The sequence below is a fragment of the Dromaius novaehollandiae genome, chromosome 13, assembly GCF_036370855.1.
Source record: "Dromaius novaehollandiae isolate bDroNov1 chromosome 13, bDroNov1.hap1, whole genome shotgun sequence".
In the NCBI taxonomy this organism is placed as follows: domain Eukaryota; kingdom Metazoa; phylum Chordata; class Aves; order Casuariiformes; family Dromaiidae; genus Dromaius; species Dromaius novaehollandiae.
In genome coordinates, this window is record NC_088110.1 from 2036882 (window position 1) to 2064570 (window position 27689).

Below are 27689 nucleotides of genomic sequence, written 5' to 3' on the forward strand. Positions count from 1 at the left end.
TAAGCTGAAAATACTCAGCACCACAGCATGTTGCAGGCTGCGCTGAACACCGTCCCCGAATAGCACGGACGTAGTGTGTTGCAGCCCAGACCTGCCAGGGCTGCCCCTGTTTCCCCAAACGGTTTCATGCTATTTGGGGGTTCTGCCCCGACTACAGCCACGTGGCCCAGCCAGTTTGCTGCTGCCTGTTGCTAGCAGTACGCCTCAGGCTTCATAGCAGTCGTACCAGGCCTCAGGACGTGTCAAACCTTGGCTTGTTTTGCACTTATTTTAGCTTGATTTTAGGTTTCTCTGCAAAAATCGTTTGAGAAACTTTTGCTGTGCCTGCAGCTTGCTCTCAGATTAGGTGCCTGTTGTCTAGCTTGTCCTGCTGTAATAGCACTCTGTGGTCAGGTTCTGTTGTCTGTCCCGTGGTCTGGGGCTTGTTTAGGTGTATTATCACTTAAATTGCTTTAGCCTCAGTTTGGCTTAGCTTTGTGCAACTGCATGGCCCTCCTCCCCAAAAGGTGTCCTAGCGTAAATGGGGAAGGACTACCAAACCTGCGTAATCACGGAGCAACTCCCCCCCGGCCCCGGAGGAGCGGGAGGAGAGGAGCGTGACTGCTCGGCCAGCACGGGGCTGAGACGTATCTAACTATCCCCGACTTAACCCAACCCTGGGAAGGGAGAAGCGCTCTCACCGGTGCCGCTGCGCTCCTCTCGGCAGGAACCCGGATGCTGTGAGTCGCCGTGACTACGGCGAGAAGCTCGCATCAGGGAAAGGGGCACATGCTGGTGTCTGTCGATTTTATTGCACCACTGAGGACCCTCGACAGGAACGGGATGACGTGGATGGCGAGTGCTGCTCCTGTTGCAACCGCACGAGTAATGCAAGGCTGTGATTCTGCGATCAGCCTGTGGAAGCCGTAATCGGGCTGCCGCTCCCTCGGCGGTGCATGCAAGGGGAGTTCCCTTTCTGCCCATCGGGAGCTGGGTGAGCTCCCCACGGGGGCAAGGCAGAGAAGAAAATGAACAAAAACCTCCCTCCCGCTGGAAAGGCTGTTCCCGAGGCAGTGACAGACCTTGATGGAGGGAAAAAACCAAAACCGTTCGGGGCAGACGGGCATTACCCGCGGGACGCAGCCGAGAGCGCCAGCAGCTGCCCAACCTCCCGCCCGCGGGCAGCGCTAGGGCCACCGGAGCCCCGCAACGGCGGAGGCCGCGGCGCGTCCCGGGGAAGCACCGCCCGCCCTGGCGCCGAGAGCCGCCGCGCCGCGGGGAGCCCATGGCGGTGCGCGGCCCGGGGGGACCAGGGCCCCGCTGCTGCCGCCCTCCCGGCCCGCGAGGCGGGGGCCGCGGGGCCCGGGCCGCGCCGCTCTGCCGGCCCCGGGCGCTGGGGGCTCTGGGCGCCGCCGGCCCCGGGCGCCGCCGCGTTACCAGGGCGACGTTGTCGGCAACCTCCAGCCCCGCGGCGCGGCGCGCCGGCCCCGCCCCCCGGCCCCGCCTCGGCCAATGGCGCCGCGGCGCCGGGCCGGGCCGCCGCTGACGTCATGGCCGGTGAAAATCCCCCGTGGCCGCGGAGCGGCGGCGGCGGCGGGAGCGGCGCGGGGCGGCCGCGGGCGCAGCATGGCCAAGCACCACCGCACGCCGGCGCGCAGCGCCGAGCCCGTCATCGAGGTCAAGAGCAAGGTAAGCGCCCGCCCCCGCCGCCCCGCCCCGCGCCGGCCCGGCCGGCCCCGCTCCCCCCGCGCCGCCGCCGCCGCCGCGCCGGCAGCGGGGGCGCTCGGGGCACGGCGCGGCTGCCCGGCCGTGCGGGCCGCTCCGCTCCGCTCGGCTGCGGCGGCAGCGCTGCGCGGGCCGCCCGCTCCCGCAGCCGAGCGCGCCCGGGGGCTGCCGGCGCCGCGGGCAGGAGCAGCGCCCGGCGCGCGCCCAGATGTGCGCGCTCGGCCAGATGTGCGCGCTCACGCGGGGGCGCTCGGCCACATGTGCGCGCTCGCGGGGCGCGCACCTGCACGGGGGAGCACGCCCGCCCGTGGGCGCAGCATCCAGATGTGCGCGCTCGCCGCGGCACGCACCTGGCCAGATGTGCCCGCTCCCCGCGGCGCGCGCTCCCCCCGGGGGCCGTCGCCTGCCCGCGGCCCTGCGCCGAGGCCCTGCTTCCCCCCCCCGGGCCCTTTTGGCTCCCGGGGGCCCAGCGCACCTTGCACCCACCCGCCCCCCTCGCCCCGAGCAGGGCGCAGCCTTCGCGCACGGCCCCATCCACAGCACCCTGCTCTCTGCCCCGAGAGCCGCCGGATTTGTGAGCCGGGTCTCAGCAGGGCCCGTTCTGCCTGAGGCCACCGGTTGGGGACGGTCCCTGCCCTGTCCCCCTATTAACTCCTTTTTTTTTTTTTTTTTTTGTACTGCCGATGCCTTCCCGTTGCAAATAGGATTAGCGTTCCCTTGCTCCATGGAGGGCATTGGGCGCCTGCAGCGGAATGAAGGCGTTGCACATCCAGGGTGTCCCCGTGCAGGCTGGGTTTGCTGTCCCCTCTCGTTGGCCGGTGTCCCCTCTTGGGCCACCTTCTAGCGAGTTACGTGAAAACCTGGGTGCAAACTAGCGCTGGCCGGCCTGGCGGCCGCTGCTCCAGGTGCATCCAGATAGTCCCGCCGCTCCTCCTTCCTCCCCCGCGTGAGCAGACCTCTGCCATGTCTCTTTGGGGCTTAAACAGGAAAACATACAGCTGTTTTTCCTCCTCTTTTGGAGACCTGGCCTGGCAGATGGGCTGCGTGGAGGGTGCTGGTACCTTCGTGCCTGCGGTGCCTGCTACTCCTATTGCTAGAGCAGCCCCAGCGCCGAAACGATTTGGGCGTTGAGTGCCAACCGAGCAGCAAATGAGGTGGGGAGGAAGGGTTCGGGAGCGAGGAGGGGAAGAAGAAGGGGTTGAAGGTCAGGTTTTCTGCAGAAGGACGGGCTCTGGGCAGCAAGGAGCCCATGTGCTCCGGCTTTGGCCCTTCTTTCTACCAGCTTTTGGAGGAGCCCAGCGCCACGCTTGACCCTTCTCCTCCTCCGCAGTTCGACGCCGAGTTTCGCCGCTTTGCCATGAAACGCTCCAGCGTGGGCAGCTTCCACGACTTCTACCGCCTGCTGCAGACCGTGCACCAGATCCCCCGCGTGGACGTGCTGCTGGGCTACACGGACGTCCACGGCGACCTGCTGCCCATCAACAACGATGACAACTACCACAAGGCCCTCTCCTCTGCCAACCCCCTCCTCAGGGTCATCATCCAGAAAAAGGGTGAGTGTGAGCCGCCGGGGCTGGAAAAGGGCGCTGGAGCTGTTGTACGAGCGGGACGCGCAGCAGCGCTGGCCTGACGGAGCCGGGAAGTCCTCCAAGGAGAAGGCGAGCGGGCTGAGCCGACGTCCCGTGGTACCTCCGGTCCCGCGTTCGGGCCGCGCCGTTGCCTCCGCCGAATTGAGGGTGTGCCGCGTCGAGGTCTCGTGCCTTGCTGGAGCCTGGGCCCGCCTGACGTGTCCTCTCCAGCCGCGCGCGTTGGTGGATGGCTCCCATGGAGATGTCGCTGGAAGGGTGCGAGGAGCAAGAGCTGGGAGATGGGGGGCCACGGTGCCTGCACAGGCTCCCGCCGGCCGCCCTTCCCCACCGTGAAGGGCAGCCGAGAGGGGCTGCTCTGCCGCGGCGAGAGGCTGCACACGGCCCGCGCCGCGCTTCCCTGGCCGAAGAGAGAATTGCTGCTTGGAAGTTGCCTTTCCAGCCGGGCTCGCGTGGGCTCTGTAAAACCGCAGCGTGCTCTCGCGCTCGCCGCCGCCGGGAGCCGGATCCGGCTCCCTCCCCTGGGGCCGCGGAAGCGATCGTTTTGGCAGGGCGCTCAGGGTTGCCAGACGCGGCTGATTCTTTGTTTTTCTTTTTCTTGTCTCCAGTGGGAGGAGGCCCGTCTGTGCCCCGGCAGCCCAGGGGCTTATCCTGACCACAGAGGCTTGTCCTCGGAGAGCAGCTTCCTCGTGCTGGAGCGCGAAATAGCCGCGATAGCGACGTCCCTAGAAAGGCTGCTGGTGCTACCAAGATGAAAGCCTTCTAGTGACAAACGCCTTGGGTATGTCTCACCTTCATCGGGACGGATGGAGATGAGGCCAGCCCGGGAGATGCCCTTCGGCCCTGTTTATTAGCGCCGAGGCTTTTTGAGCATCGAGCCAAAGTCCGCAGAGCTGTAGCCTGCTCGGAAAGCTCTGGCTTCAACAGCATGGCGCCCGGAGCAGCCTGGGGTTTCCAGCTAATGTCTGGATGAAGCCCCTGGGCGTGCGGTGACGCCTCGCCGGGGCTCAGCGCTGGGCGCCTCCGGCCACTGTGCTGCTGAGCCGGGTTTTTCTCTCGCATTGGGGTGATGCGGGAAGCACTCGACTTGCGTTTCGTTCCACCGGGGCTACATGGGGACCAGGAGGCCTTTCTGTCCGGGGGACCTGAGCTGGCGTTTGCCCCTGCGTGGCCTGGGGACGTGGGGCGATAGCAGAGCGGATCCAGGCTGAAGGCAGGGAGCGGAGGCCGGAGCCCGCGTCGTGCTCTGGGAGCTGCTGCCGGCAGCAGCGTCTCCTTGGTGCCGGCGGGAATCCAGGCTGTGCGCGGCGTGTCTGTCGCTCCCCTCCTCGGATGAGGGAAAGCGGAGGCGTAGGAAGACGTAAACGACTCGCCCAAGGTCGTGGATCCGGCCAGGCTGGCGTGCCCAGATCTTCCTGGCGGCCGAGCGGCGCTCCCTCGTCCCTGGCTCGGGTGGCTTTGGTGCAGGCTGGCTTTTCCCGTTCCCGGAGCCGAGGGCTGGATCCGGGCTCCGGCGCGGGGAGTCGGCTTGCAGCTGGGACGTGGGCTCGCGCTGGCTGCGTCGCTCCTGGGAGAGGGGGGACCGCGGGGATGGCGCAGAGGCCAGGAGCCGTCCCCGTGTGAATCACATCTGATTTAAAATGGATCCAGGTCACCCCGGGGCTGGGCTGTAGTCAAACCAGTCCAGGTCGGCTGGGGATGCGGCTGCAGAGCCTCGGTCACGCGCCAGGCTGGGCACGGGACATGCGTGCACGTGCAGGCAGGCGTGCACACGCGTGTGTACGTACGTGTCCACGCACGTACGCGTTGGCGGGCTCCAGAGCAGCGAGACGTGGCCAACACTGTGGAAGGAGTCGAAGAGCAAGAGCTAAAGCTCCGTTTCTCTCTGCTGTCACCCCTGGGGATGCTGCCTTAGCTGGACTCTCGCACGGAGGCGGCGAAGTCCCCCTGGGTCCCGCTGGCAGCCCTGGGCTTGCTCCAGGAAAAGCGGGGCCGGGCACAGGGAAGGGCAGAGAAAGCCCCATGCCGCTAGCAGGATGGGGCCGGTCTTGCGGCATCGCTGGGGCCGGGCGCGGGGTGCGGACCTGCCTGGCCCAGCCGCTCCGCACCCCTCGGCTCGACCCCAGGGAGAGGAACTGCTCACTGCAAGAGCTGTGGGAAAGCCTCGACCGCCCTTCCCTGAGCTAAAAATAAGCGAGGGAGTATTGCAGGGAGATATTTATAGCCCAGGAGCCCTGGCAGGCTGGCTTGGCCTGGGAGAAACCCTGCTGCCTCTTGGCTTCGTGGAGGTCCCAGCACCCATCTGGCTGGAGCGGGCTCCAGGGGCTGCCAGGGAGGCACCCGGGGCAGATGCTGCGCCTCGGTGGGACGTGGGAGCTGCTGCTTCCCCCTCGCCATGGCACTGGGGCCAGGCTCTCCGTTACCGTCACCATTCTTTTAACGCTGTTAGGGGTTATTTAGGGAGTGGGTGCTTTACTGTGCTGGATGGCAGGATGACCCCTCGGTGCAGGCTGAGCCGCCTGGGCTAAGCTGGGTGCTGCTGAAAAGGACCTGGGGGTGCCGGTGGTGCCAGGCTGAGGCTGAGCCAGCGGTTGCTCTCGTGGCACCGGGAGCAGTCAGCGCGGCAGGCGGTTAGGAGCAGCGTGGCCAGCAGATCGAGGGAGGCGGCCATTCTCCGTGGGGGACTCATCGGCAATGCCACCTCCAGTTTTGGCATCCCCATGTCTAAAGGGATGTGCAGAAAACCAGAGGATGCTCCCAGATGGACGAGGTCTAGGTGGGAGGTGGTGGAGCTGGGGCCCATGGGGCTCCCCCAGGGAGGCCCTGGGGTGATCACCCAGGGCGGGTTCAAGGAAGATGGAGCCAAGCTCTTCTGGGTGGTGCCAGTGTAAGGAGAGACAGTGCCCCCAAATTGTGGGTTGGGGGAGCCCCGGGCCACTCCATCCTTAGGAGGTGTGCAGCCCTGGGACAGCTCGCCGGGAGCTGCGGGCTCTCCATCCCCGGGGAGGGCAGGACTCAATGGGACTCAGATGCCCTGATCTGGTGCCCAGGGACGCGGGACCCTGGCAGTCCCTTCCCACAAATGCTGGTGCAGGTCCAGTGAGGCCGGCAGATCCCCCGATCACGCAGCCTGACTCACCCTCCGGGTGACTCAGCCCCGGGGAGCTCTTTGGCATCACAGCACGCAAGCCCCTGGCAAGCGGCACGAGCTTGTCTGACCTTCCTCCTCCTCCTCCTCCTCTCATGGTGCAGCCAGGTGACTTACACTGTTGGGGGATGGGCCCAGGGGGCCAGTGCTGTGAGCTGGGACAGGGGCTACTCTGGGGGGCTGCGTGGGGGCACCACTGCCCCTCGCTGCCTTCGGCTCCTCGTGCCCCGCGGGGTGGGCGCAGCGGCTCCCGTTGCAGTGAGACCGGCCGAACTGCCTCTGCAGAGCCGGCACCGCCGAGGGCAGGACAGGCGAATGGTGTGCGCTCAGCGTCAGCGTGGCGCGGTGGATTCACCCCACTGGGTGGGCCCCAAAAATGCCTGCACCCTCCTTGTGTCGGGGCAGCTGGTGCCAGGTTCCCTCTCCAGCAACCCGAACTGGGGCACTGCTCTGGGCCAGCAGAGCTGCAGTGTTAAGCTGCAGAGTTTGGCTTAAAGTGTGATTAAGGCCGAATCGCTGGCTAGATCCCACTAATCCTGGCCTCATGTATGCTGGGTAATCCCAGGAGATGGCCCCAGTGCCTCTGCAGGGGTAGAGCCGTGCTGGACGCATGCTCCAGCAGAGACGCTGCAGGAAAAGCCAGGCCAGTGCTCTGGAGGAGACAGACCGTGAGACCTGGGAGCAAGGCACTTCTCCCACTGGGTCCTATAAGAGCCAGGGCCAAAGGACCTGGTTCCCTGAGTCACCGGGTGATTGCTGGGGCAGGAGGCACCGGCTGGCTGAGCGCTGCCTGACCCCCCCCATCCCCCTTGCTCTCTGCAGCAGAGTCCGACGCCAGCGTCTTCGCCTCCAACTCCTTGCAGCGGAAGAAGAAGGGGCTGCTGCGCCCCACGCACTACCGGGCCAAGCCTCACCTCCTCATCGGCATGCCCCAGGACTTCCGGCAGATCTCGTCCATCATCGACGTGGACATCCTGCCCGAGACCCACCGCCGTGTCCGGCTCCACAAGCACGGCTCCGACAAGCCGCTGGGCTTCTACATCCGTGACGGCGTCAGCGTGCGCGTGGCCCCGCAGGGCGTCGAGAAGGTGCCCGGCATCTTCATCTCCCGCCTGGTGAAGGGCGGCTTGGCGGAGAGCACGGGGCTGCTGGCCGTGAGCGACGAGATCCTGGAGGTCAACGGCATCGACGTGGCCGGCAAGTCCCTGGACCAGGTGACGGACATGATGGTGGCCAACAGCCACAACCTCATCATCACCGTCAAGCCGGCCAACCAGCGCAACAACGTCATCCGCAGCAGCAAGGCCTCGGGCAGCTCGGGCATGTCCACGGACAGCACCCCCAGCCAGCAGACACCCAGCCCGGCCTCGCAGTACTTGAGCAACTACAGCACGGCCGAGAGCGACGAGGAGGGCGACCTCGTCATCGAGAGCGACAGCGCGCCCCACTACATCCCCAGCGGCTGCCCCAACGGGGGTCCCGCCGACAGACCCCTCCAGCGGAGCCTGTCCCCGCACAGCTCGCGGGGCTCCCTGCAGTCACTCGGCAGCCACGACGGCAGCCCCGGCCGGGGCAGCGGGCGGGAGGACGGCACCCTCCTCACCCTATAGCCGCGGGGCCCCGCTCCCCCGAGACCCTTCGCAGCAGCGTTGTGGGCCAGATCCTGCGGCTGGCCGGGTTTCCTCGCCGCCAGACTGTTCATGGGCACCGGGGCGATGAGAGGGGCCTCTGGGGAGGGCGCAGCGCAGGGACTGCCCCTCCTGCCCTCTCCCAGCACCCATGCCCATGGGGAGCCCCACTGCAGAGCCCGCTCGCGCCGGGCACTGCCCACCTGAGCCCCCAGGCCTCCCTCCACTCCTTCTTCCAAACAAGTGGGTTTTTTTGTTTTTGTTTTTTTATTGTTTTATCGAAATATGCATCATCAATTAATATATTGCAATGGACAGTAAAACCTTTTCTAGAAAGCTTGCCCCCTTGTCCGTGCGTCACTTCACCACAGGGGTCAGGCCCCACGGAGCCCAGCTGCCCTGGGGCTAACGGGGCCAAGGCACAGCCCTCTCGAGGACAGCAAACAGCCTCAGCGCCACGGGACAGGGCAGGCCTGGCCCACGGTCTGTCCCCTGGGAGCACAGCAGGTCCAGTATGAGCCTCGCAACTGGCTGCGTGTACCCAACCCAAGTCCTCCGGGAGGAAGGGACAGCTGCTGTCCCCCGTCTGGGGACCCATATAGGGACCCTGGCCATCCCGTAGCCTCGCGGGAGGAGCACGTGTGCAAGGCAATGCCTGGGAGCCGCAACCATGGCATGGGAGCTGCCAGGCTTTGCTGCCGCTCTAGGTGACCCCAGCGAGATGCTCCAGGGAGGCCCATTGCAGGGGGTTGGGAGGATGCTGGGACACATCCCTTCCCCATCCCCTGGTGTGCGCCCAGGCTGTCCTGGGCAGCAAGCCTGGCATGCTACTGGACGTGGTGAGCCTCACCTGGCCCATTCCCACCTTGCAGCAGGGACAACGTGCTGACTACGCAGCACACATCTGTCAGGGAGAGGCAACAGGATGTCCGCAGGAAGCATGCAGGCTGGCAGTGGTTACCTGTAAACCCTGCTGGGGATGGTGCATCTCCATCCTCCTCCTCCAGCTCCAAGTGTGGAGGGCTATAGCCATCCCTCCTGCTCACCTGGGGTCTGCACAGCACCCCAGCACCCTCACTCTCCCAGCACCCTGTGCCTAAGCCTCAGGTTAATGGTCGGTGGCATCTGGCGTGGGCCGTTGCCAGGCTGTAGCTGCAGCTTCGCTGTCCTGGTCCAGCCCAAGGACAGCAGAGGAGCTGTTGTGACTGCTCCTCCAAGCATCTCCCTGCCTAAAAGGAGGATGCTACATGGGTTGGAGCAATACCCAAGGGGAGCAAGTGCTTCCAGGGGCCAGTCAGACTTGTAGCAGTGTTGGCTTCTCTGTCTCACTCCCCGTTCCTCATCCAAGCTGGAAGCAGGCCTGGCCAGATGATGGCTGGACAGCCGTGTGGTCCTTCAGCCCTTTCTCTCCACACCTGCAGCATTAGCCTCACAGCACTTGCATCTAGGCCCAATGCTAACATCTAGGCATCTGCATCAAGGTCCATCACTGCCCTCCACTGCCACCAGCCGCCATGGTCAGCTGGCCTGCCACAGCAAGGGAAACAGGAGGACGGTCACTGGCCACCTTTGCCAGCAAAGCGGCCCAGACGCAAGCTCCATCAGCAGGTCTGCAGGCAGGGATCATGCAAGCCCAGTACTTTTCCAGCCTGCTCGCCTGAGCAAAGGGAAGAGCAGGACACAGGCACACAGGATGAGCGAGGGCAGCCAGCGGGGACGTCAGACCCCTTCACTGCACAAGCGCTCTCTCAGTTGCTTAAATCCTACAGAAAGTGAGTCCAGACGCTGCCCAGGCAAACCCAACACCAGCCCCAGCTCGGCTTATACCAGTAGAGGCTGAGTAGCCCAATCAGATGCAGCTCAGGTGGAAGCACAGCTGGCTGCAACATCCATGAGGATCTGGCTTTCTCCAGGTGCTGCATCCACGACCTCCCCGTCTACCCAAACACACTGCAATCCCAACCCAACCTTCCCAGGCTTGAAGGCCTCTAGGGAACAGGGAAAGATGGGTATAGCTGCTCAGAAAGCCTCCCACGCCCCAGGACCCACAGCCCTCCTCGGCTATCGTGGAAGTGCAATCTTCACCCAAACCTGCCTTTGGACTCCTTCCGTGGAGTCCATAAGGCACATGGTGGGACTTAGAGCATGGGACATAGAAGACCTGCATCTCTCAGGGCCTGACGGGACTACAGATTCTCCTTTTGACTATATGGCTGGAGAGCAGCCCGGGTCACAGTCTTACCTGGAGCACACAGGATGTTAGAAGAGCAATGGAGGGCTGAGGCTCAGAGCAGCTCTACACGCCCCAGTCCCCCCACACAGGGCAGCTGAGGGTTTCCGAGTCTGACAGCCAGCCAAGCTGTTACGGGAGGGGTGCCCACAGCACACTAAACCAGGCTCCAGACAGGCGAGAGAGCAAACCAGACAGCAAAGCTAGTTAAGCCAGACTTGGTTATGGCAGGGAGGTCCACACGAGCTGGTTTGCGTGGCCCTCAGGCTGCCCAGCAGCAGGGCTGGTGCTGCTCTAGCCACAGCTCTAATCTAGCACAGCTCGGTCGTGCTGTGGTCTGCTTGCTGCGAGGATAGCCCTGAAGGAGCTGAGGGCAATTCTTCCAGTTTGGCATCTTGCCTTCTCCAGCTTCCAAGCGCAGAAAGCTTCAGCTGCCCTTGGCAGCAGCATCTTTCCTCAATGTCCCAGGGCATCGCAGAGAGCCAGGCATCACAGAGCATCAGCCCACAGAGGTTGTGGGCAAAGCTAGACTGGTCTGCAACAGCCCTGCACTGAGACTGCTTGGGATGGCACAGAGCTCAGAAACGCAAAATTCTGCCCCGGGGATTGAATAAGCCCATGCAACAGGACAGGCTGGTGAGCTGTGGAGCAGATCTGCAAAAGGACTAGGAGTGCTGGTAGATGTCAAGCTCTCTACGAACAGCAGTGTGCCCTCATGGTGGTGAAGGCCAGCTCCACCTGGGCTGCACTGCAAGAGCACTGTGAGCACATCAAAGGAAGGGATTATTTCCCTCCACTCGGCACTCACGAGGCTGCATCCAGATACTGTGCGCAGCATTCGCCCCCTCCCCATGCAGGGAAAGGACAAGAGGCAACTGGCACAAGTTACAATGAGGGAAATTCTGACAGGACTTCAGGAAAAAGAAGTCTTCCCTGTGAGAGTGGTGCAGCCCTGGGACTGAGGCCCAGAGAGGTGGTGGCATCACCATCCTCAGAGATTTTTCAAACTCAGCTGGACAAGGCCCTGAGTATCCTGATCTAGCTGTGGAGCTGGCCCTGCTCTAAGAGATGGACTAGGACCCTCCAGAGATCCCTTCTAGCCTAAATCTTTCTAGGGTTCATGCGGCAGGATCATTGCAAAGGCCTGCACAGGTCCACCTATGGCACCTGACGGTAAGGGGGCAGTGAGCTCACCTGCACAGTGACACCTGCCCTGCTATGTCCTGTGCACCTGAAGACTGGGATCCAGCTGGATTTCTGCTCACATTTGGCTTCTCCACTCACAAGTCCACCAATGCATCCCAACATCCCAGCGCTTCGATACCTAACCACACTGGCTCCTTCAGGCTTTCAGAGTCTGCTGCCATCACACACAGCCCACAGCCCCGCTGTGGGGGGACCGACAGCTCTCCCCTCGGCTGCCTTACATCGATGCTTCTAGCTTCCTTGGCCCACCGCCATCTCCACCACCACTCTTCAGGCCCTGCTGAACCTGCTCAGAACTGCAATTTGCTGTCCACACTGATGGAGGAAAACAAGATGTTTTATTGGAGCACATCCTGCCCCATGAACAAGGAAGGTTTCTCCAGACACCCTGCTGGGCTGGCTCCTGACAGATCTCGCTGCTGCCGCCCCAGGTCTTTCCCGGGAGGGAAGGACTGGAGCGCTACGCCCCTTTCCCTTGAGCTGTCCCTGAGCTGCTGAACACTTCCAGCAGGTCAGAGGCTGTACAGGCAGCAGCTGCGTGCTCAGGACAGGTCAGCACTGAGGACCAGGGCATGCATGGCAGACAGGCAGCACAAGGTTTTTTGTGGCTGCAGCTGGTCACGCTGCCTCTAAGTGCAGCCAGGTGTACAGGTGTCAGGAATGCGCAATGCCCATGGACTAGTTAAGGAGAAAAAGGGGCACAAGGAGCACCAGGCCCAGAGGCAGCAGCATGGGAGACCTCCCACCAGTTTCCAGAAACAGGGAAATAAGAGGTGATGAGATCCATCCCACGGATCAAGAGCACAGAGAGCAGATCTCTGTGAGAAGTCAAGCAGTACAGAAACAACTGTTCTCCACACTGCGCAGAGACAGTAAATTAATCCATCTCCCTCCCTTTCCCCTGGATGAGATACAATCTTGGAGGGTGAGCAAGAGATGCAGACTGCACATTAGACAATGTATCAGCACCTGCATGGGCCCAGGGTCCTGAACTCGCCTTCCTCCCTCCCAAGCTGACTACCAGCCCTTCTCCAGCGATGAAGGATGTTCACACAAAGCAGCACAACACACCCAACACCCAATGGCTCAGGAGTCTAGTTTGATGAAGACCTTGGGCCTGGAGAAAATTTTGAGGGCTTCCTCTATCTGGGATAGCTTTCTCTCCAGCTCCATCCGCCTCTTCTGAATGCTGAGGGTGTCCGCACGCACTGGAAGCATCACCAGGTCCTTCACCAGCTGCTCCTGGCCTGCAAAAAAGGAAAGCTGGGTAAGCAAAGAAAGTAATTTTTGTCCAAACACTATGCTCTTGGAAGCAGTGGATCAAGGACCTAGAGAGAACATCCATCCTTGGATTCAAAACACAGCTGGATCGGGCCCAGAGAGACCTGCTCTTTGCAGTAGTTCTGCTTTGAGCAAGGATTGGATTGAAGACATCTGGAGGTCCTTCCAACCTAAATCTATGATTTTAAGAGCAATAAAAACCCTAACATCATTGGGCCAAGCCCACATCATTGACCACTGGGCCAAGTCCAGTCCAGCGACCCGGTCCTGTAACCTGCAAGCCCTACCAAGCTGGAAGGGATCATTCTTTCTGCACACACAGAGAACACACAGTACAAGTGTGGCTCTTCATGCAACATCTCAGCTATATGTCTTATTCTGGACAACTCTTCAAGGGGAAGAAAAACAGGTGGAAAACCTGTGCCCCAGAACTTTGCTCTCTCTAAGCCTGGCTAGGATCTCTTATTTTTCTGAGCTAGAATTCCTATCTCTTTTCCCCTTACTCTGCTTCAGATTGCTGAGGGTCTCCAGCCGCTGGCCCTCAGGCATCATGGTATGACCAGGCGGTGTGTCAGGATCTGGCAGGTTTCGCTGCTGTTCCTCCAACTGTCTCCGCCACAGCTCCTTCCTCTCCAACAGGCTGCCAGGGCAGAACGAGAGCACATTTTTGGCACATCTGGAAGAGGGGTCACCCAGGGCATGACAGCCCAGGGGAAACAGGCAGAGGCTGGAAACTGGGCCCTCCAAAGCCTCCCACTCCCCATGCTGCTGTCTGAGGACACGGAGATCAATGTTGTCAGCACACACAGACCATTCTCCACCCACCCTGCCAGCACATGTCCTTGCCGTAAAGGGAAACACCCTTATATTTAGCCCACACAGACAGGCTGGATTTGGACTCCTTGGAGGCAAGAGCTTCTGCTCCCTGCTTCCAGTTCAGGCCACTGAGCCCTCTCAGAAGCATCTGTGGGCAAATGATGGAATGAACTCAGATGAAGTGGCCTACAGCCAGGAATGGCAGACGCAGCAGAGAGCCAAAGGACTGAAACAGTGATCAGTCTTAGGACAGCGTCACCCAGGAGCTGTTGGGGGCCACAGGACCATTTTTTACTTGGAACCCCAAAAAGCACCAAACTGATGTTCCTTAGACCCTGGGTACAAGGCAGGATGAATGCCTGCGAGGCAAAGCAAGCTAATTGCCTTTCTGAAAGCAGACCTTTTAATACTGAAGCTATGTCGTATGGAGCAACGTTTACAATCAGGCAGGAGCACATTTCCAAGAACTCACAGAGCATCCACATGCTAGCATCAACATATAGCAACAAGCAAGGGAGGAGGAGACCAAATTTTTTCCGAGCCCAGTCACGTTGACCATGGGATGCTTGTTAAGTCAGGAAACCAGCAGGGATTGCATATATTCCCCAGACCACATCACATTGCACTGCTAGCATATATATGGCAAGAGACACTCCTACACTCGTTCCCATTTCTATCTGTGTAGAAGCTGGGGAACAAGAGGAAGAGTCAGGCTTGTTACAGACTGGGTTATACATACTACTGGGGGACGTGGCCCTTTTGTTTGGTGTTGTACTCTTCCTGCTCCCGGTGCTTCTGTTCCAGCAGCTCAGCCAGGGTTTGCAATGACTGGGAACGCCGCAACGGGGCCCGCTTGGCGTTGCGGGCGTTGTGTTTAATGAAGTCAATGCTCTTGCCCTCCACCTGGATCTGAAAGGAGAGAGAGGGAGGCAGTAGGGAATGGCTGGGCAGACGCACTCGTGCAGCTGCCCCACAAGGGATAAAGCAAATAGTCAGGGACCTGTACAAGACACTGAATTGCAGGTGTACTACAGTAGGATGGACATTTCCTCAACCAACCCCATCTCAGCACCAAGAAAAGCCCTAGAAAAAGCAGATGTGAGATCGCTTGCACTTCTAAAGTGAGGAGTTCTCTTTAAACATGAGCAAGGAAGATGCCAGAGCAGAGTATTAGCAATCCTTGAACCCCTGTCTCACCACCCCCGTGGTCAAGGTCCTGCTCCTTCCTTCCAGCCAGAAACAGTATTTACAGACCTCCCTGCTCACGCAGCGCATCCAAACCAGTACTTTAGAAGGAACACACGAAGAGTACAAAGCAGGAGCAACAGGCAAGTGTTGGAAACCCTGGGAGCATGCACACAGCATGCAACTCACCTTGGCTTCGGCACCTAGTGCCTCTGGAGCTTCTGTGTCTGCCCCTGCTTTCATTCTGGCAAGGCTTGGAGACAGCGGCCTGCATGGCTTGATCCCAGGGCCACATCGAGAATATGCCCTCAGGAATTTCAAGGCCTCTGGATTTGGAGGTGGAGAGCTTTCCTGGGAAAGGCAAGAAAAGACATGCTACTGGAGGGATGCTGGAGTAAAGAGAAACCCATTCAATAAAGTTTGGGTGGTCAACCACAAGCTCAACCACAAGTTTCCAGCAGACAGATGACAGCACATCCTTTTTGCCACTATTTGGCAGAAGTTCGTGGGGGAAGGCAATCCATACACAAATCATAGCCAGCAAAGGCCAAAGCAGACATCACCAACAGCATCAAATCTGGACCTGTCAACTGAGCTTTGTGAAGTAACACAAACACACGCACAAAAAAAAAAAAAAGAGAAGAAACAAGCATGCAGATCACATACGCGCAAAGCATTGACATTGTTCCAGATTCCCTTTTTACTGACTAATCCTTTAGGCATGGAAAGACAGCAACACCAGATGATCCAAGAGAGTCACCTACCAGTGCTAGGGACAATCTCAATGGTGGGACAATCAAAACTGACAGTGATCACGACTCCTTAAAAAGCAGAAATCTTTCTGTGAAAAGGGTAAATGGCAATGTGAAGTAAGTGTTCTGAAAGTTGAGAGACACATACTGGTCTCCCTAGTTGGCAAAGCTATAGAATCTGAGCTTTCAGAAGAAGCCATCCCTCCTCCATAAATCTGAGACATGCTACTGAGACCTGCTATAGCAAACTTTAATGAAATGACATACACAGGCATGAAGCTGGCAGATGCGCAAATTAGATGCTGTCCTCAAGGTTCACTCTATTCAGCACCCCAAATCTGTGATTATCCTATTCTAGACAGAAAGGTGCCCAGCTCAAAACAGGAGCAGAGAGTGAGAGAGTCTAGTGGTTTGGGGAGGATGGAATTGTATCTCAGAGGCATCTTCAGCAGCAGCAGTAATTAGCATCAGCACAATGCAACACCAGTTGAGGTCTCACTCAGCCTTGTTGCAGACTGCCTGTTAGCCCCCAAACAAACCCTGAATATTGAAAGTTGATGTTGTGGCAAGTGGGTGGCTTTATGATAAATACCACTACAACACTGCTCTACTTCTGGCAGTTACAGGGACTAACGGTATCCTCCAGATCTTTATAGACACCTAAAGTCTCAACTGCTCTGTCACCACAGAACTGCAGTCCTTTTAAGGCAGATTCCTTGTTGCCTGGTTACTTGGTAGTCCTGAAGACTGAAGGGGGAGACAGAACAGTAACATCAGCAATGCCGGTGTAAGGAGGACCAGGCTGCTACTGTATGTGATGCCTCAGCACTGCCCAGCCTGATCATACTCCAAAGTCTTTCTTCAAGAGAAGCCAGGAGACTCAGATCTCACCAACAAGTTGATGAGAAGTTCCTCTAACTAGTGTGTTCAGCTAGAAATCAAGCAAATTTGTGATCTTAAGCAGGAGTGTGCTAGTAGAGTGCAGTGTGCCCCGTCTCCTTCTATGAGAGCACCAAGACACTGTCAAAGCCCTTTTCAAAGAAGCTACTACAATTAACAGCTGCAGGGACGGATGAGAGAAAAGAAACCCCACACAAGACATCACGACCTAACAGAATCAACTTAAGTCTCTCAGCAGAAGCTCCACAGAAGATGGAGATCCTTCAGAGGGAACACACTAGCTCTAGGAGGGCAGCAGTAACAGTTAAAGCGACACGAGTCAGCACCAGGGCCTTCTGCCACCTCCCTCTGGAGGAATCTGCAGAGCACTAGTAATACACCATGCAGAAACTGTCTGCAAATAGACCATCCCCTTCTCCCCAGAACGGAAGAGAAAAATATCTCAATTTTCCTCTAACTCAAAGGATTTGTTAAACAAGAGTGTAGGCTTGTGTTCCTAATGCACATGTGGGTTTGCTCCTTTCCACATGAATGGGTCATGGATGTCAGAGAGTGGGTTGGTGGCAGACTGGAAAGAAGGGATGCAGTATTTGGAACCACTGGCTTGGAAATCATCTTGCCAGTTTTTGCAATGTTTGTCAATACATGTAACACTTTTAGCGTCAAAAGTTGGTCCAAGGGCTACAGACTGGAGATGAAGAGGGACTCGGTGAAGCTTCCAGCTCTCTTACTGAGCACCAAGGAAGGGTTTGCATAAGTGAAGATCACCCAGCTTGCACCTACTGTCTGCACAAGCGACAGCTCACCTTTCCACACAGAGCAGTTGGTGCCAAAGACAGAACAGAGAAGGAGACCATGAAGAGGTACTGGGGACTTGCAGAGGAACGAAGCCCTTTCCTGAGCAGCTGACAAGCCTGAAGCAAACGGGAATGCAGGATCCAACAATGAGAGGTTACTCCTGAGAGCCAGCTGCTTAACAGCTGAAGCAGCAGGCCTGCACCTCCCCTTCCTCAGCAGGCATCTTTCACGCGCGGCTGAAGCTGGAAGGGAGCCCCCAAGAACCTGCACGAGGTCTCTAGGGCTGAGGTTGGGCACAGCATCCCTGCCCTCAGCTGTGGGACAGCGAACTGACCAACTATAACACTAGGAGCCACAATGTCTACTTCCTTCGGCTGAAGGAAGAGGATGACCGAAGGCAAAGGTCACCTGAATGACAGAGGCCTCCCAGATCCAAACTGATGATCCACCCAAAATGGATCCACCCAAAGATAGCGATGGAACTCTTCTTACTTCTCCCAGTGGGCCTTAACTTTACAGTCCTTACAAACAGGTACCCTTCTACCCAAGACAGCCCATTTCATACATTTTGCAAGGCCCTCTGACAGAGGAACTACTTGAACACTGTTAGGCTCAGGGAAGCCACCAGGGCGAAAAGATTAGGCAGAGAAAGAAAAAGAAAGAAACCAAAAAAACCAAAACCTTCACAAAGCCAGACACGTGTGCAGAACATGAGCCATAAATGTTTCAGCACAGAAAGCTTGGGAAAGACTTAGAAAACAAGGCATGACCCACATCCCTTCTCCCACAAGCACATGTACAAAAGATGAGAAGTACACACACCCTTAACAGGTTGTGCTAGAGCTACGAGGCCTCCACCTTGATTGCCTGGGTAGATGTTTGTATGCACCCACTGCACAGTGAATGTTCACTGGGACAACTACTTGAAGAAGAATCTGGAGATACAGGGCCCTCAGGACCCCTGAGGGTCTATAGGCTCGTAACAGTTGGACCGAAGTTCAGTGGCCAGCAGCCTGAAGGCCTAATTCTCCTTCTCTGTCCCAATTCCATGCAGAAATGGTGAGTACCATGATCTGTGGGGCAGAATACCACAGCCTTTTGGCATGAACTCCAGACAAGAGTTGCCGCAAACACTGTAAAGTTGAAAAGCCAGCTGGACACACCTAAAGACACTGCATATGCTGTGAAGGCTGCATCACATTCCCCCAGGAACCATCTTTAGATCCCTGCAATAGAATGGCCAAGTGGGAGCCTGCAGCCACAGGGTTGTGATGTGATTTTTCTCTTCTCTGCTTCCCTTATGTGAGGGCTTCATTTGGCCAGACAGGACAGGGATTATTACAGCAATTGTGCTGAGCAAGAACATGTGACGTGGATCCAGAGAGCACAGTCCCACTATCGCATATGTCCTCCCTGCTTCAGCACTGAGTTGCCCCAAACCCATGGGGTCTGGGGCTCTCCCACCGCCAGTGTCCCACAGACCCATTGGCTGACCTGCATCCCTGGGCCTGAAGAGTTTAGAGCTCACTGGGTACTGACCTGAAGTTTGGCCTTCACCTTTGACTCCACATTGTCATATTTCTGGGATTTCCACAGAGCCTTCACAGGCTTGGGCTGGCTGTGCTCACGGGCTCGCTCCTTCTCTTTGCATTTCTTCTGAATCTCCTTTATTCGCCTCACATTTTCCTTCTCGTGGTCCTTGGACTCTTTCCCTGCTCAGCAAGGGGAGACAGAGCTTTCACCCCTCAGACACTGCCAACAGACACAGGCTCTTGGAGCATTGGCACCAGAGCTGACAGCTCCACCATCAGAGTGAGTTCAACTGCCCACAGAAACCACAAGCTCTCCCCTCTCCTGCAGACTAGACAATCTGTTGCGTGCTTTCCTCCCATGCTACATGCACATTCTTGGAGTGACTCCACTCTGCCATGGACCAAGACCCCAGAGTGCCTGGATGAGTATCAGCACAGGTTTATGTGCATTCCTGGTGTTCACAGACTCCCTCGTTCTTAAGGAACATGTCACACTTGTCCCTTTTTGGACTTTGCCAGACCAGCCACGTCTGCCCTTGTCATACTCTCGAGAGCTAGGCCAATGTCATGTTTCTGAACCTAACAAAACCAACTCTGCTTCACAAGAAAAGAAAGGTGTTCAGCTGTCCCTGTCTCAGATGCCAGGGAGAAGATCAAGAGGTCTGCTGGGCACGGAAGGGAACGCTGGTTAACTGCAACCACAGAGTCTTGAACCAGCACTGTTCCTGGTTTCAGGTTCAGGACCAGCTGTTGTTCCAGGAGACATCATCAAGAGTTTGGAGCATATTTTTTGGTTTTGAATCAAGCAACAAAAGTGATCCCTCCTTGGGCTCCCCAAGACAGGGAAGACAGCTGACACAACCAGACCCTTTTCCATTCCCCTCCTGCTTTGGCACAGCAGTTGTGGTAGCCACCAGCTGACATTCACCGCACTGGTGACAGATAGGGCCAGGGTCAGTACCAGCATATGAGGCAACTTAAGTGACAGCCAGCACTTGGCTTCCTCTCTTCTTTTTTGGACCTCCCTACTTACTCTGGGTGACTTCCCTAGGGAAGGGAGTATCTTTTGCACTTTCTACTTTCCTCCACTGTTCTCATTATCCACATACTTAGACTGTTTTCTTGAATCCGGGCCTCAGCAGCAATGAATTCTCCAGGTTAAACATGCTCTATGAAGATGGATCATGTGAAATCCTAACGCAAGTTTGACTAAAATGATACTGGTTATATTCAGAGGCAGCAAATTAGAAGGGCTTGATTTATTTCCAGCATCTCTAAATAGTCTCTAATCCATGACTAGTCCTCAGTCCAAATTAAACAGTGTCTTTTTCACAGTCCATCTTCCAACTGCAGACCTAGGCCAGACTGGAGTCAGGGAGGCCGCAGCAGCAACCACTCCAGAATGGGCAATGGCCCAGGGACATTGCTGCCAGCCCACAAACAGGCAGACCAAACACAGGAGATTTAGTGACCAGCCCTGTGACACTCAGGTTCTCCCACCTCTGGGGCAGCAGAGCAGAGGAATCCACCCAAACCCCTGATGTTTCATCCCTGGTCCTGAGCATGAACCACATCAGCAATGATTCAGCTGTACTTACTCTTCACTGGCAGGCCTCTGTCAAGGGAGATCCCTTCGAGCTGCAGTAAGAGACTGACTGTTCCCTTTTGCCCTCTTTCCAGAATGTCCCTTCCACTGGGACGAATGCGAGGGGCTGGCTGGACCTGGCGGGCACTGCCCAAAGTCAGATACGGGTTAGGAATTGGGTCCAGGGGGCCAGAGGTAAAATCCAGCTTCTGTGCATTCCCTTCCAGCCTTCCTCGAGCTAAAGAAAAAGAAACAGAAGCAGATTATCAGGAAATGACTTTACCTCATGCTTTTCTTCACCTGCAGCTGCAAACAGCACACGAGGCACCCCCCCACACCTGTACCTTATCTTTTCCCATCTTTCAGTCAGGTGTACAGAATACCTTTTGGATCACCACTAGTGAGACAGGAGAAATACCTGCACCAGTAAGAGTGGAGACCAAGACTGCTGAGCACACCAAAGAGCAAGGACATAAAACCTTCAAGTCCAGCAAAGCTACTAAGATGATTAAGGGACTAGAGTACCTCTCACAAGGGGAAAGGCTGAGAGAGCTGGGACTGTTCAACCTGGAGAGGAAAGGCTGGGGGCGCGGGGAAGGGGTAGATATTATCAATACCTTTAAATATCTAGAGGGAGAGTATAGAGAAGATGAGGCCAGAATATTTTCAGTCGTGCCAAGTTATAGGATGAGACACGATGGGCACAAATTGAAGCACAGGAAATTCCATCTGAACATAAGGAAAAACTTCTTTACTGTGAGGGTGACTGAGCACCGGAACAGGTTGCCCAGAGAGGTTGTGGAGTCTCCTTCCTTGGAGATATACAAAAGCCATCTGGACAGGGTCCTGAGCAACATGCTCTGTGTGACCTTGCTGGAGCAGGAGGGTTGGACTTGCTGACCTCCAGAGGTCCCTTCCAACCTCAATCGTTCTGTGTTTCTGTGAAAATGGGTATGCTGTCTCATGCCAAAGTCCAAAAAAAAGCAGACATATTATAAGCACTCAAGGACTCACCTGAGAAAGGACGTTTGTAATAGTTTGGAAAGAGTGTAGGGTCTGGAGGAATGGGTCCAGAAATTTTGGATGGCCCTTCACACATTCTGCTGTTGCTCTGCTTCTGCAACTGAAACCAAACATCACTGAGAACAGAAATGAATAGGGCTCACTGAGCCATTGAAAAGCAACATTTAATATACATTTAGACTTCCGACCTTCATTAGAAAGAGCTCACACTCAACTACAGAAACATCCTGGAGAAAATCAGCCAAAACTGGACTCTGTCTGGGGTGAAGGCCCTTAACAGCAGCACCATCCCCATTGTGTGACTAACAAGTGTTCTTACCAGAGCTGAACCTGAAATGTCCGTGGTTGCTATAATACCTATATCTTCAGTACAGAAAATCTTTCCTGGCTTTGCTCTCCCACATAGAAACATTTAATACAGATATGCAAGCAAGAGCCGAGCTGTTATAACTGCCCTATGTGCTTTTAGCTCACAGGAAATACAGGGTAGTTTGACATCATCTGACACATTTTAGCCTTATGTTTGAATTACCTTGCACCATGGGCTCCTTCCACATAACTACTGTGCTTCGCACACTACCCGCCCAATGTAACCCGAATCCCCCACCCCGTGCAGTCAAGCCCCTCTGGTGTATTATGAGCGAGAGATGTGCCAGTGAAGTCACTGGGTTTGAGCAAGCTGGGGTTGAACCTCAAAAGGACCCAAGACAAAACACTTCACTCCAGGACGGCGTAGGGGCAGATTCTTCATTTCTAGGGAAGAGTCCTGAGACAAAAAGAGCCCAGCTGATCTCTCAGATCTCAGGGAGAAGGGGGAGTTAGCTGTTTATAAAAACATCTTCTTTATTTCTTAATAACTTTTCAAAGCAGACCAACGGAGAACAAGACAGATCCACAAATCCCTGTCCCAGCTACTTTCTGGCAAACCCTGTTATGCACTGTCTGGTCTAGCTCACGCTGGTTCCTGCCATCTCTCTCCTCCCTCTGACAAGGAAGGAATGCACTGCCCTCCAACACATGAGCAGCCAGCATCTATGTCCTTGTGATGCTGGCTGAGATCTTTTGGACAAGAAACTCGGGGGACTTGCTCCCTGCCCAGAAAATGAGGATTCAAAACCTCTGATTCTGCATCAACAGGCACAGACTGCTGGTAAACTTCCGGCAGATGCCACAAGAGCTTGATCCATTATTAGGATCGCAACATAATTTCGATGGGAACCAGGACAGGTTGCTGCTCAGTTAATGAGCGGGGGCTAGAATCCTTACTCCCAAGTCAGTAATTTAAAGATTTCAGAGACGACTCTATGGGAAGAACCCCTTTCAGGATCCTCAGCATCCTAGCACTGATGGGACACAGCATCTTCAGTTTAATTTATAAGCCAATAAACAATTAGTACAAGGATGAGTGAGCCTGTGTCATAGCAACTAATGCACTGCAGTCTTCCCTGTTAAATCACCCTTGTTGACATGAGACCCATTAGCAAAAAGCTGTTATTCATCTCCCACACACAACTGCAGAGGCACAGTAAGCAATGGTGACTACTGCACATCAGGAAGCAAGTTCAGTGGCTTGTTTGTACCTAGTTAGTCTGGAAAACTATTTCTAAAGTTTCAGAACAGACACTCAGCCTGAGATAAGAGGACACTGTTTTGGTATTATTTAGTCTCCTTTTTAATTGCTCCAGCTACGCCAGAACGGGTTCTCTTACTCTAGAAAAGAAGTGTTCACCAAGAAATTACTCTAGAATAGCAACTGGCCTTGAAATTCACATCTGATCTTGATCTGAACTCACTTTCAAACCCAATAATTTACACACAAAATGACAGACTGAAAGCGAGACCTGTAACAAAGCAGACAATTAATGTGGGGGATTGAAGGAGGAAAGGCAAGCTGATAGGACGCGGGGGATGGAGGGCTGACTTAAACCTTAGCACAAGCCACATCTCACGTCCCAACAGCACCCGGCCCTGCCGCATGGAATTTGCAAATTACACCCACTCCCTGCTTTGCAAGTCACATTGCCTCTGGATTTGGATCTTGCAAGATCAGACAACCTCATTACAATAGTATTTTGCCTATCGAGGTATCTACAGGGAACTCATCTTTGTGGGATACAAGCCCTTAGCATCAGTCTCTCAGTCTTAAGATGAAGCAGCCAAGCCTTCAGTTACCAATGATCAGTGCAGACTTCCCAAGCTGCTGCTCTGCTCCTGTTTCTTGGCCATGTCAACCAAAGGTGCACACAGCTGACACAGGAGAGAGAACCTAACGGCTCACGTCTGCCAAAAGGGGATGTGCTGATGAGCTCCATGCTCTCCCACTGCCATTCCCATCCTCCTGCTTCACTTCTTATGACAGCTCTGTAGCTCAAATGGTCCTGTGCATTTTGAATACAGTGGAGGAAGGAAAAGAGAATAGAGGTAGCCCTTTCAGTAGTGACCTGACAGCTGGCTCAGCCACACTGGCTAAATTGCACCCAGGAAAGCATCTTCTTTACCTGTGTGTTACAACGCTAAAGGTCAAAAATACACATATCTGACTGCCCTGAAGATGCCAAGAGAAAGACACTATTTAGGGCCCTCTCAGGCTATGGCATTTTAGAGATGCAGGCAGACCGCAAACTCAATCCTGTTAAATACAGGTAAACGGATATATATGTGCAACTCCTCTGACTTCTTAACCCCATGCAAGATTGCAGAACTGGCTAGGGTAGCAGTGATGCTGCTTCTAGCCACAGGGCTACACAAACCCTAGATTTCTATTCCCTGCTCACCTGAAATTAGCACAGCTACAAAAGAGGTGTACCGCAGTTGCCAGAACAACCAAAATACTTCAGCATTCCTTATTCATCCAGTCTGAGTCAGGCTGGCTCGAAGCATTTTCCTTCTTGACTGGGTGCAGACTTTCTCTCCAGGACCACAGCTCAGTCCTGGCCTGGGAGTCAAGAAACACAGCTCCAGCCCTATCTCTTTCCCAGAGCAGCCCTGTAAGTTTAAGGACCATTAATTCAACTCTTTGTGCTCTTTGTCCCAGCTTATCAAACAATAAAAATGTTACTTATCCCCCCCAGTAAAGTAGCCTGAGACCTTTCAGAGCCTGGGAGAACCGTGACTTCATTTTGTGGCTTGTTTTTGTTCATCGTAGTTAAGGAAACTATGAAACACACAAACGGATACAGCTTTGTCAGGTGTTCTTCACAGCCCAGTCAAAACCTGAACCTGAGCTGTATCTGACTTTCGAGCACTCCCTTTTCTTCACAGATCACATTTCTACTGTGCCTGGGTCTCTAGCCAGAAGGCTACTGCCACACACAGAGCTGAAACAAAATGAGCCTCATGCCTTCATGAGCCGACCTCTGCAAAAAGCATAGGAAATAAAAAAAAATCCCACAGCTGTGATAAACTGTGGTAACTCGAGCAAGTCATCTGAAACAAATTAAAGGGCTAGTCTCAACTCAGCTGGTCTTGGCTGTTTGCTCCCTCCCTCAATACCCTTAGCTTAAATGGAAAGTAACCCTGGGATAATCCTTAGGGCCCAGTGCCATACAGGCTGGCACACAGATCTGGGATCATACCTATTGCAGAAACTCGAGGGCAAAATCGGGGGTTAGGAAACAAGGTCACAAGAGCAAACACTTCAGGTCAAGAGGGACTGAGCTTGCTCCTCTTCCAGTCGAGGGCCGAAACACCCCTTGTTTCCAGGATTCCAATAACAGCGCTAGTTCAGCATGCAAGGTGAGTATGTTTAATAGGAAGGGGATGAAGAGGATGGAGACAGAACAGGAAAACGAGAGGGGTGGAACTGGACAGTGTGTCCCTGACTTCTGAGGTCCAAGTGACACTCAATGTGCAGTTTACTGTATCACGAACCTATCCAGCGACTTTAGTCCACGTGCATGCTTTTCCCTTGCTACTCTGTGCAGATCGCAATGAGATAGACTAATAATCTCCTTTTAACACCATTCCCCATGCATTTTCCCTCAGACAGTAGCTCTTCACCACCCGCCAGTCTCCAAGACCTATTTTCTCTTTTGCCGCTTTGAAAACAAAGGGGGCCAGGTATAGCCAACTGTGGTGCTGGCATTTGTATTTGGGACATCTGTTCCCTAGGAGTTGGGCATGTGTCCATGAACAGCCCCTCAGGAACAAAGCCAGCTTATACATTCTGTCTAAAGAGTCGCTAGCATATCCTGCAGCAGCATCCTTGAACAGGAGGTAAACGAGAGCTGTGCTCAGCCCTGGAAGGTAGGCAGAGGCTGATGCAGGTATTTCAGAGTAGGAGCAGAGATGCAGCCAAATCCTCTATTACAATGACAAGGAAATCAGTGGAGGAGGACAACAAAAAGGCACCCCACCTTAACACGTGGGATTCTTCTCTGATGCAAGGATGAATCACGTGCTGAGATTACAGGACCTGGCACGCAATGCTTAGCTATGAGAGATGGAGACAGAAGCCTGCACATTGGGGTCCAAAATCTCAACTAGCTGTTTTGTTACAGAAAATCCACAGAAAGCCTATTTTGGGAGTCCTGCTGTGATTCAATGCTCCACTGAACAATATCTGGATACCCCTAAAAAACACTCCTGGCTTTCCTGGCTCCTTTCGTTTCCTGTGTTACAAGGGAGGGAGTGGGTGGGTGTGAAAAAGGCAGCCAGAAAAACAGATCTCAGGGTGCCACAACTTGACTGCCCAGAAAATCTGGAGCAATTCATGCAGGCGCCCAATAGTTTGGGTAGGCAGAAGCTCACCAATGTTTCACCAAGTGGGTTCAGTGACCCCTCCTTCCCCTGGGAGACAACTGTCTAGAGGCTGAAAACCCACTGCCCGAAACAGCCTGTGGCTGATACAGTTCCACCATGGAAAGGCAGCGGGCAGTCGCCAAAGCTGCGCTTCACTAATACTTCATTAATATCCTCAAAACAACTAAGACGCCCCTCCAGTGCTGGGCTTTTCTGAGCCTCACTCCATCACACTGCAATTCCAGTCACACCTGAACGGTCCACGTGCCTCAACAAGCTGACTTCTCTAGGAGCACCACATCCTCACACCAAAAACACAAAAACACCCTGCTCACAAACAGCCTTGCTGTCCGACAGAGGCCAAGAAACGTTCCCGCTGAGACTTTAAAAAGGCTGAAAACCAGACTGCTGTCCCCAGGACGAGGCACCGGGACGCCTCCTTGGATGCCGAAGAGGAACTCACCAAGGGAGGCCGCAGAGAAGCTCTTCCAGGTGAGTCCTGAGACCAGGAACAAGGCGTTGTGCCGAGGAGCCTTCTGATGAACTTCCCAACACACCTGAAGAATCAGGGTCACAGATAAGGGCTCTGCAGGAGCTACAGCCCCAAACCATGTCCCACTTGTGCACACCACGATGTTAACAGCTGCGAGTGCCCCCCTTCCGCTCCCCCCCAGACGTGGCGCTGTTAAAGCGGTCCCAAACCATCCCAGAGCTTGCCGCGTTTCAACGTTCAACCAAGGACTGCGGCAGGCAGCCTGCGCAGCGCAACAGGCTGAAAACGAAGGCCGGGGCCTGACTCGCTGGAGCGCAGAGCTGCGCTGGGCGCCGCGGGGGACCCTCTTGGGAGCCCGCAGGCCCCTGCCCAGGGCCAGCCGCCTCCCCACGGAGCAGGCTGCGGCTGCGGCCCAGGGGAGGGCAGCGGCGACGCCACGGCCGCAGGGCGAATTTCCTCCCCGAGCCCCGCAGGCGAGCGCCGGGGGAGGCGGCTGCCCCGCGGCGGACGGGCCTCACGCAGGCCGGCGGCCACCGGCAGCTCCTCCCCTGCGAGCCTCAGCGGGCAGCGGCCCTGCCACCCCCGGCCGCACCCCGCACCGACCCGTCCGGCGCCGCCCGCCGCCGCGTGAAGGCCCGGCCCGGCCCGGCCCGGCGCCGCCGCGCTCCCCCGGCAACAGCCGCTTCCGCCCGGCCGCCGCGCCGGGGAGGGGACGGGCACGGGGGGGGCGGCCGTGGCGGCGCTGCCCGCCTGCGCCGGGGCGGGCCGCCCCCCCTGGCCGGGGCAGGGCCGGGGAGCCGCGGCCTGGCGGTGCCGCCGCGGCTTGTCCCCGCGGCCCTGTGCCTCCCCTCGGCGCCAGGCCGCGGCCCTGCCCCCCCGCCTGGCCCGGGCTCGGCGGCGGCCCTGCCTGGGGGCGGCCAGCCCGGGGGCTCGGCTTTGCAGCGGGGGGGGTTTCAGGGAGCATCTGGGGTCAAGTCGAGGCGACAGGGGAGAGTGGCCGCGGCGGGGAGCTTCAGGGCGCGAGTCCCCCCGCCAGGCCCCGCCGGCCCCCGGCCCCCCGCGGGCCGCGCCAGCTCGCTCGC

At 56.4% G+C, this 27689-nt stretch overlaps 2 protein-coding genes across 2 annotated transcripts; one reads left to right on the plus strand and one right to left on the minus strand.

Moving 5' to 3' along the window:
- Nucleotides 1-1523: 1523 nt before the first annotated feature.
- Nucleotides 1524-8402, plus strand: LOC112985437 (partitioning defective 6 homolog alpha-like). Its single transcript, XM_064519360.1, has 3 exons — nt 1524-1668; nt 3035-3257; nt 7261-8402. The coding sequence occupies exons 1-3, from the start codon at nt 1606-1608 to the stop codon at nt 8046-8048; spliced, it is 1074 nt and encodes a 357-aa protein (XP_064375430.1). The 5' UTR covers nt 1524-1605; the 3' UTR covers nt 8049-8402.
- A 3419-nt stretch (nt 8403-11821) lies between these two features.
- Nucleotides 11822-27477, minus strand: ENKD1 (enkurin domain containing 1). The gene is made up of 9 exons (XM_064519359.1): nt 27211-27477; nt 26578-26671; nt 21366-21474; nt 20365-20589; nt 18774-18946; nt 14974-15135; nt 14339-14508; nt 13287-13423; nt 11822-12749 (listed from the first exon to the last, which is right to left on the minus strand). The coding sequence occupies exons 3-9, from the start codon at nt 21448-21450 to the stop codon at nt 12589-12591; spliced, it is 1113 nt and encodes a 370-aa protein (XP_064375429.1). The 5' UTR covers nt 21451-21474; nt 26578-26671; nt 27211-27477; the 3' UTR covers nt 11822-12588.
- Nucleotides 27478-27689: the final 212 nt, after the last annotated feature.

What these genes read in the sequence shown, in the direction of transcription:
- LOC112985437 (XM_064519360.1), top strand. Translation starts at nt 1,606, where the DNA reads ATGGCCAAGCACCACCGCACGCCGGCGCGCAGCGCCGAGCCCGTCATC. An exon ending in TCATCGAGGTCAAGAGCAAG is followed by an intron (nt 1,669 to 3,034) that starts GTAAGCGCCCGC and finishes CCTCCTCCGCAG; the next exon opens with TTCGACGCCGAGTTTCGCCG. An exon ending in GGTCATCATCCAGAAAAAGG is followed by an intron (nt 3,258 to 7,260) that starts GTGAGTGTGAGC and finishes TGCTCTCTGCAG; the next exon opens with CAGAGTCCGACGCCAGCGTC.
- ENKD1 (XM_064519359.1), bottom strand. Translation starts at nt 21,450, where the DNA reads ATGTGTGAAGGGCCATCCAAAATTTCTGGACCCATTCCTCCAGACCCT. An exon ending in CAGAGGCCTGCCAGTGAAGA is followed by an intron (nt 18,947 to 20,364) that starts GTAAGTACAGCT and finishes CTTGCTGAGCAG; the next exon opens with GGAAAGAGTCCAAGGACCAC. An exon ending in CACTAGGTGCCGAAGCCAAG is followed by an intron (nt 14,509 to 14,973) that starts GTGAGTTGCATG and finishes CTCTCCTTTCAG; the next exon opens with ATCCAGGTGGAGGGCAAGAG.